This window comes from Macadamia integrifolia, chromosome 9 (genome assembly GCF_013358625.1).
Source record: "Macadamia integrifolia cultivar HAES 741 chromosome 9, SCU_Mint_v3, whole genome shotgun sequence".
In the NCBI taxonomy this organism is placed as follows: Eukaryota; Viridiplantae; Streptophyta; class Magnoliopsida; order Proteales; family Proteaceae; genus Macadamia; species Macadamia integrifolia.
This window is the reverse complement of record NC_056565.1, coordinates 27,383,308-27,392,994: the sequence shown is the minus strand read 5'-3', so window position 1 is coordinate 27,392,994 and position 9,687 is coordinate 27,383,308. Positions and strand designations below refer to the sequence as shown.

Below are 9,687 nucleotides of genomic sequence, written 5' to 3'. Positions count from 1 at the left end.
TAATGGGGGAAGAAACAATAAAAAGGAGAATGATACAAGAAAATGGGGGAGGGGGGATAGAAGAGAGGAAGGTCCCAAGAATATGCCTAATCTAAGGGGGTGGAGAGAAGAGAGGAAGGTCCCACGAAGAAGCCAAGAACCGATTTCTATTTGTATTTGGGCCAACAACAAAATTATGAAGAATTTTATTCCTCACATCAAAAGTAATAGCATCCCTAATCTGCTCCGGTGAACGAGAATTGGTAGTCCATCTTCTTTTGTTCTTTTTCCACCAAATATGATATAATATTGCACTAAATGCCAACTTGCCAAGATGATCACAAAGGATTTTACCATTAAAAACATTTAAAATCCATTTTCATTCTCTTTCAAATGGAAGAATAATTCTAGGACTCGACCAAAGCTTGCGAAGAATGCTTCCCCAAACCGACCTAAAGAAAGGACAATAAAAAAACAAGTGCTCAAGGCTTTCAAAGAAATTCCAACATAGGCAACAATTAAGGACAGAAATATTTATATGCATAAGAAATTCTTGAGTGGGAAAACAATTAGTCATAGCTCTCCAGATTGAGAATGAATGCCTCAATTTTGTACCATGGGACAATTGGGGCAATAGAATGAACCAAATTCCAAGCAGAGTTTGAGGTAAAGCAACAAGAGGAATTAGCCATCCACAGGATTGTGTCGCCACTACCCCTAGGTCTGAACTTGATACTTGGTAATTTGTTCCACATCTCAATCAAAACATTTGAAGTACTAGGACCAGGGTCCCAGACGCCATCTCGAATAATGGAAGACACCTTAGCCAACCTATCAGATCCCATATCATATCTAATTCTATCACCATATTTAACAATTAGAACCCCATCAGAATGCCAATTATCAAGCCAAAGATAAGTCTTAGAACCATCATCGATGGAAGATTTGATATGATCAGAGACAATGTAACGGTATTTCAGTATTTTCCTCCATGCCTAGGAGACATCTGTAGAGTAGGTGGTAGTCCAAATAGACTCACTTTTGACGTATCTTAGATACACCCAATCTACCCAAATGCTCTTCTTTTTTTAGGCCACTTTCCAGATAAGTTTAACAATACCAGCAATATTGGCATCTTTAACTCTATGAAGACCAAACCTCCCTCCTTCTTAGGAAGACAAACCTTGGCCCAACTCAAAGGATGAAGAAAGTTAGTGCTATCCTTACCCTTCCAAAGAAAAGATGACATAAGAGACTCAATCTTAGAAGAGATAGCAGTAGGGAGCCCAAAAATCCCAGATAAGTAGATATAAGAGCTTTGCATGACAGATCTAATAAGCTCCAAATGACCCCCAAAAGAGAGAATCTTGCTCTTTCAAAGTTGGAGTCTCTTACGGAGCCTATCAAGAATGGGAAAGCAATGATGAGTAAAAAGCCTTGAAGCTATTAAAGGCAAGCCTAGATATGTAATAGGAAACAGACCTTCAGGGAACCCTAAGATGCTACTTAATTGAGCCTTCAAAGATTCTGAAACACCCCCAAAGAAAGAGAGATTTTTGAGGATTAATATGGAGACCAGACATTGCAGAGAATGAGGAAAGGGCTTTAGAGATGCTAGTCACTGATTGAGGGTTTGCATTTGTAAAAATCATAAGGTCATCAACAAGGGAGAGATAGGTGATCTTCAAAGCCTTACACTTTAAGATGGGTTGAATGGAATCATCCTCAGTTTTAGATGCAAGGATTTTTTAAAGACCTTCCATTGCAATAGAGAAAATCAAGGGAGAGATGGGACATCCCTGACGAATACCAACTTTAGAGTTGAAGAAGCCATGAGGGGACCATTAACAAGAATAGATAAGCGAAAGGAAGAGATGCAACAACGAATCCAATTAATAAAATTAGGAAGAAATTCCATTCTCTCAAGGATCTGATAAATATAGTCCCATCTGATTGAATCAAAAGCTTTATGAATGTCCAACTTAAGGAGAATAGAAGGATGCTGATTTTTCCTATCAAAGCCTTCAATAATTTCATGACAAAGAAGGATATTGTCTGCAATGTTCCTTCTAGGGATAAAAGTTGCCTGATTATAGCTCACAAGATCATCAATAACCGCCTTAAGCCTATTAGCAATGATTTTTGCAATAAACTTATAAAGGAGGTTAGCAAGAGAGATAGGGCGAAAGGAGGAAACATGATCAGCCCCCTCAATCTTGGGAATATGGAAAAGGAAAGTTTGGTTGATACAACTAATCTTTTGAGGATAGAAAAAGAAACTACGCACAGCTTTGACTAGATCATCCTTAATAATGTCCCAAGTAGCCTGGAAGAAACCAAAACTGAAACCATCAGGACCTGGAGCTTTCTAAAACTTTTGGGAATTGATGGCCAAAAGAGTTTCATCATCAGAAGGGATTGTGGAAAGCACTCTTCTACAGTCTACAGTGACCTTAGAGAATTGCAGATTCTCTGGAATTGGAGCAAGGGGAGAGAGAAATGATGGGTTGAACAAATTAGAGAAATGGCCGACAAGAGTCGAAATAATCTCATCTGGGTTGGACAACAGATCACCCTCTAAATTTCTCAACTCATAAACCGAATTATGACTATGTCTAGCCCTCATAGATTTATGAAAAAAAGCAGTGTTGGAGTCTCCAAGAGTCAATCACTTGATATTGGATTTCTGCATAAAAAAACTCTCTTCTTGATGAAGAAGGGAACCCAATCTAGAGGATACCTCTTTCTCCTCATCAGCCAAAGTGAGATTTTGAGGGTCAGCTTGTAGTCTATTCTGGACAATAGAAAGGAGAGCTCTACAATCCTTAACCCCCTCAGAGATGTTACCAAAAGTGCTCTTGTTCCAATTCTGAACAAAAGGTAAGCTTGTCCTCTTACCATTTTCATAGATTTATGAAAAAAAGCAGTGTTGGAGTCTCCAAGAGTCAACCACTTGATATTGGATTTCTGCATAAAAAAACTCTCTTCTTGATGAAGAAGGGAACCCAGTCTAGAGGATACCTTTTTCTCCTCATCAGCCAAAGTGAGATTTTGAGGGTCAGCTTGTAGTCTATTCTGGACAATAGAAAGGAGAGCTCTACAATCCTTAACCCCCTCAGTGATGTAACCAAAAGTGCTCTTGTTCCAAATTTTCAAGGTAAGCTTGACGGATTTTAGTTTTTGAGCAAAAATGGTAAGAGGACAGGATTTATCCTCAATCTGGAGATTCCAAGCATTACTCACAAGATCCAAGAAATCACCATGAGTGGCCCACATATCAAAGAATTTGAAAGACTTAGGACCAAAAGAGATATAAGGAGCAATCGTGATTACAACTGGGCTATGATTAGAAATACCGTGGGGCTCAAAAGAAACCTGGGAACTTGGAAAAGTGGAAAGCCAACTGTCATTTCAAGCACACGTTCTTCTTTTTGTTTCCAATTCCAATTTGCAAGTGTCTGACTTAGCTCCTTCGCACAGTCATGGAGTCCAACCATTAGAAAATCTCTTCTTAAGTCCATCCACCAGTAACTCTAGGAATAGAGGCCTTGGTAATCTCTGAATCCTCACTGATGAACTTGATATTCTAGGGTTTCTGGGTGGCTCCCATTTAGGTGTTTTAGCTATAATAAGCAAATTTTTTTATGTTTTCTGCAACCATGAACCTCTTTGAAGGAACCTTGTTCTAGAACATCATAAAGGAGAGTTTTTTTTTTTAATGGGTTTTGGAAGTCTACTTACATTTCTGCTTTCTACCCTTCTTTTCCTGCATTGAATAACTGTTCCTCTGATTTGAAAGTTAGAGATTTCTATTCTGATTATCTTTTCTAGAGTTGGCTTTGTACGAGCCTTGAAATGAAACAAGAGTGGCTTGAGAGGGATAACATTGAGAGGAGGAGAGGAATATCGGTTGAGGAATTGACATTGAATTTTGAAGAACCGAATAAGCCAGTGCTATTGGAAGGGTGTTTGGAGAATTGGACTGCTTTGGAGAAGTGGGACAAGGAATATCTTACTGAGGTTTGCAGGGATGTTAGATTTTCGGTAGGTCCAGTTGAAATGAAGCTTGAGGACTACTTTGGGTATGCAAACAGGGTGAGAGATGAGAGGGAAGGCCATTGTACCTTTTCGACCCAAAGATTGTTGAGAAAGTTCCCATATTGGGTTCAGATTATAAAATTCCATTGTACTTTAGAGATGATTTATTCTCTGTTTTGGGAGGTGAAAGGCCAAATTAGAGATGGGTCATTCCACATTGATCCAAATTCAACTTCAGCTTGGAATATAGTGATCAATAGAATTGGAAATAAAGAAGAAGAAGAATGTGGATCATAGTTTTCAAGACGCAATTAATGTGATTCTACCTCAGCAATTATGCACGGTAAGTAAGATTGGGGTTATTTTAGGAAGTTTGCTTTTACCTTTTCTTGGGTCCCATGAACAATAACTAACTTTGGGGATTAAGTAAATATTTTTAAACTTGAAACTAAATGTAAAATAAATTTTTTACCTTCTTATCTTGTAATAAATTATCTTATCTAGTGGATCTAGGTAATTTCCCCTTATTTATAACCACAATTATATATGTCCACTTTACTTCCCTGCCAACATGAAGTATTTGCTAGGAACTGTTCTGCGGACAATCAATGGTGATATAGTATTACCATGGTTAGATATGGACATATAGCTATGATTTATTATATGAGTAAACATCTTGAGAGGGATAACCATAGCCAAACTCTCACATGAAATAAATTTTGTGGCAATAACTACTAACCACACTTGTATATTTTATTTAGCAGCGGTTTTATAGTACTTTTACGATAGACCATCCCCAAAGCACTCTTGTTGAACGCTTTTTTTATAGCGCTTTGATTGAAGTTCGGTTTAATTGGATGGAATGAGTTGCCTAACATTTTCCTCAGACTGTAACCTAACACAAATTCGATCTTTGATCGAACTTATTCATAGTGGAGTCAATAGCTTTAATTTATGGATCTTAGACTCTAATCTAGGTGACAACATTGTGTCATTAAGATCGACCCTATTCAATCTACTATTCCCACATGAGACAGGCTGAGCTAAGCAAGACCCAAGGTTGGGTTTTCATGAAAAAAAAGAGCCCAGCCTAGCCTAGCCCAGCCCAGCCCAGCCCAGCCCAAGTGCACCCCTAACTGCTTCTGAGATTTGTATTTTGTGGCAAGCTTTGACAAACCCATACCATTGTGAACCTTATATGTTGCTTAATCTCAAGGGGGTAGCTGCGTTGGCAAGGAATCTTTGATTCAGGAAATGTGTGGTTCTGAGTTCTAGACTCTTCTTACCTCATTGGGGTCACTCACACGGGGTGCTTAGTACTCTTCATTACTTTCAACGAAAATTGAATGATTCTCATTCAATCCCAATATAATTCGATTCATGCGATTATGAGGTCAATATTAATCTGTGGGAGTAATGAATACCCTTAAAAAAAAAAAAAAAAAAAAAAAAACACCCTTATCTATTGCTTTGAACATGATGGTTTTGTGCCCTAAACCCAACACAAAGGTTGGTACTGGAAGACAATCGGTTGTATGACCATCTGGTAGGAGGAAAAGCTAGCAATAGCATTACAGAAAATGGCAATTAAATTATCTTCACGATTCTCAAGGCAAACGCATTAATACCTCTGGAACACGAGGACTGAGGTGGTAGATATATTTCACAGGATTAGAGGCTACAACAATAAGAATATGCTGGCAAGACTCTAGTAAAATTCCCAATAATAAAAACCCGTCTCCACTGCTTTGTTCAAGCACTCTTTGACCACTTTTGAAGCTCTTGAAACCCACCAGCACAGGAGGAGGAGATGAATCAGATGATGGATATTAGGAGATCAACAGTTCCTCAAAGGTTTCTTCTATGTGTTTTGTTTCTACTGCTCTCAGGGATAGTCCTTGTCCTTGGCAACCAGTCCAGTGACTCCAGTCCACTCACACCAGCCATGTTCATCCTTGGTGACTCACTGATAGATAATGGTAACAACAACTATATACCTACAATAGCAAAAGCAAATTATTTTCCCTATGGGATCGATATAGGTTTTCCGACCGGCCGGTTCTGCAACGGTCTCACCGTCGTCGACTACGGTGGTAATGTGCTTCACCATTCTTCTCATACATGTTCAGAAATTGCCATTAATTAGCTATCTCATGTTCATTCTTTATCTGCTTACTCTTTCCCTGTTCAATTGCATGAATTTAGCAAGGTTTTTGGGTTTACCCCTCATACCTCCATATTGGTGCCCAACATCAAAAGGAGCAAACATATTGAGAGGAGTCAACTACGCATCAGCAGCTGCAGGAATCCTTGATGAAACCGGCGAACATTATGTAATCTTTTCAAACCCTTTGCACAGTTTCTTAGCATGTTAGTTTTGTCTTCTCTCCTCCATCGAAGAAGTATAAATGATAATAACTCAACGAGAGTTTCTACTTCTGTCTTAAGATTATGTCGTCTTTTAAGCATTTGATGATTTTTTTTTTTTTCCTATCTTGATGAATGTAATTAAATGGTAGAATACTTTGGTTTGACTGATCTATATGGTACGCCAGGTAAATAGTCAGTATTTTTTATAGTCTATCATTATAAGTTTGTGATTGATTTATAGTGGTGCATCAGATTAACAATCAACACTTATTATTATTAGTCATAACCCGTCAATCTTTTTGCATGGATCCTCGTACTCATCATTGCTTGGAATTTTCATGTAGCTGACCCCATTTAATTATGATAAGATTTTGAATGTCGTTGTTGTATGAATGTAATTAAATGGGGTGCTAAACATACAAAATTCTATTATTTTTTTTGTTTCTTTACCTATGCCTTTTAGCATTTAAATTTGTAGGGTGCCAGGACACCGTTCAGTGGGCAGATATTATTAGTTGAGAAGACTGTGAGACTGCAGTTACCACCATTTTTCCAGACTCCAGAGGCACTATCCCAGTTCTTGGCAAAATCCATTTTTGTCATTAATATTGGTAGTAATGACTACATCAACAACTACCTCCTTCCCAACATCTATACCTCAAGCAGAATCTACAATGGTGAAGCCTTTGCAGATCTCCTCATCAGAAACTTATCACAACAACTAAAGGTAGTTTCACTATTATTAAGCTTACTTAGTTCCCTTAGCCCCCCCCCCCCCCCACCCCACCGAAAAAAAAAAGTCAAATCAAAATCATTATTATGGAAATTTATCTCACCTCGCCCACTTCAGAATCAGATCCAGAGATACTTGAGTGGAAAAAATCCGGCCATTATAACATAAATCAGGCCAAGAGTTGTCCTGCTTCTGCTTGCACTAATTCTATTATCAAACACATATCAGTATAGTACAGTGCAGACAGATAAGGTGGTTTAAGTCAGTGGACCATAGAATTCACCTACATTAGGGTCTCCCCTACCATTCATTCCCCAATCAATATGAAGCCAGATAGTTATTCAAAAGAGGATGGGCAACCACCAACCCAAGGTCAGCCCTATTACTGTGGGTGACCTTCCACCACTTATTGCCTGCAAACCAGAGGAAGCATCTTCTATTGAAAGCCTGGCCAAAGTTCATATTCTTAAAAATGGTATTGCTGGAAGTCTGACAAAATATGCAGACGACATTGAATTCACATCTGCCTCAAGCTTTACTGATACTGACCTTAGTATCCAAACCCACACCAACATCAAGCTTTGAGGAAAATATAGACTACAAGTAAACTAGGAAATTAAGAAAGTTATATTTGGTTATGATGTGTCTTACGTATATTTGCAGAACTTGTACAGTTTGGGTGCAAGGAAGATGGTGCTGGTTGGGATTGGACTGCTTGGATGTATACCCAGTCAACTTTCCATGGCAAACAGCAGCGACGGTTGTGTCAAGCCAGTCAACAACTTGGTCACTTTGTTCAATGTTCGTCTAGTTCAGCTCATGAACACACTCAATGCCACGCTACCTGGCTCTTTCTTTGTGTACCAAAACATATATGACACCTTCATGGACATGATCAACAACCCTTCCAACTACGGTTAGTAAAGCCATAACCAGTCATTTTGGGAACAAGAGATATTAGTAGAGTGGATTCAGAATCTGGTTAGATTTTTGTATTAAGAACTCCTGAATCTCTAGCTGAGTTTCCTGGGTTCAGAGTCAAAGTGTACCCTAGGGACTCTGGATAATATGAGTTAAGCCCGGAGTGAAAAGAAATTCACTCCAAGCAAGAACTTAACTGGTTTTAATGGATCGGTAAGAGGTAGTTGAGTTGGTAAGGGACTTTCACCTCAGGAAACGTGTGGTCCTGAGTTCGACTCTCTTATTTTCTTGGGGCCACTCACATAGGGGTGTTTAGTGCTCTTCACTGCTTTCTGTGAAAGTTGAATGGTTCTAATTCAACCTCGGTATAACCTAATCCATACGATTGTGGGGTCAATATGAACTTATAGGATTAGTTGGGCCAAAGACTTGGATACCCGTCGTTATCACACACATAAAAAAAAAAAAAAATTAAAATAAAATAAAATAAAAACTAAACTTTAATGTGGTGATGCTGCACATGATATTGCAGGTTTTAGCATACCAAATGAAGCTTGCTGTGGGAACGGGAGATATGGTGGAGTTGTAAGTTGCCTTCCCTTGCAAAAACCATGTCAGAATAGAGACCAATACATCTTCTGGGATTCCTTTCATACAACACAAGCTGTCAATGAAATCATTGCCACAAGGTGCTATACCAAGTCTTCAACCGACTGCTACCCAATCAGCATCTACCAGTTGGCACAAATATAGGGGAAGAAAATCACTAGGATAAACAATCTGATGCCTCTATTAGCATCTTATTCCTTCATCTCTTTATATACTGTTATTAAGTTGTTCATCTCTTCATGTAGGGTGATTAATTTGAAACAAATTAGAAAACTAGTTGCTCAACCGTATACAACCATCATTTTCTGAAAGCTGCAGTTGTAAACCACATGATTCATAGGGGTGTAAGTTTGACCCCGGCCTAATGCGCCTTGGCCTGCCCTGAGTCCGACATTGACCTTGAGGGCCAATTATGGTTGAAATCCATTGACCCTGGGTCAGAGTTTGGTCGGGCCTAAGTTGAGGCCTAGGTCCAACCTAACCATGATTTTAATCTTGATTTATGTAATATAACTCTGGGTCATTGATTCTTATGATCAGAGTCCTGAACAACATCAATTATTTTTTTGCACTTCATAGTTTTAATTGTATATCGATAATTTGATATATTGGTTTTTTTTTTTTTTTTTTTTTTTTTTATAATTAATACATAAGACACAAATAGCAAAAATCAGGGCCAATCCAGCCCAATCAGGGTCAACTAGGGTTGGGTGGGGTTAGCATGAGCCCAATAGACCTAGGCCTAGGCATAAACCCGACAACATTTGGTTGGATATAGGTTTAGTTTTCAGGATCTAGGGTTGAGTTAGAGTTTTAAAAAACTCGACCCAAACCAACCTTGTTTCACCCCAACCACATGTTCTACTTTCAGTAGGCTTCTCTTATTTTTGTTTCTATTTTTGAATTTGCGTCTGTCTCTTTAGCTGGAAGTTATGATGTGGAACCCATGTCACAAAACTTGCTTTGGCTTCGCTAATCAGCCCACCCAAATAACAACTAAAATTAAGTTGTGGCAATCTCGTAATAAGACAAGAATT

The 9,687-nt window shown here is 38.6% G+C and overlaps 1 protein-coding gene and 1 pseudogene across 1 annotated transcript; both read left to right on the top strand.

Annotated features, from left to right (window-relative positions):
- Positions 1-2,014: 2,014 nt before the first annotated feature.
- On the top strand, positions 2,015-4,314 carry LOC122089668 (annotated as a pseudogene).
- A 1,382-nt stretch (positions 4,315-5,696) lies between these two features.
- LOC122088745 (GDSL esterase/lipase 7) lies at positions 5,697-9,256 on the top strand. The gene is made up of 5 exons (XM_042658068.1): positions 5,697-6,110; positions 6,223-6,350; positions 6,866-7,114; positions 7,784-8,036; positions 8,574-9,256. Exons 1-5 carry the CDS (start codon positions 5,828-5,830, stop codon positions 8,792-8,794), a joined length of 1,134 nt encoding a protein of 377 aa, XP_042514002.1. The 5' UTR covers positions 5,697-5,827; the 3' UTR covers positions 8,795-9,256.
- The last annotated feature ends 431 nt before the right edge of the window (positions 9,257-9,687 follow it).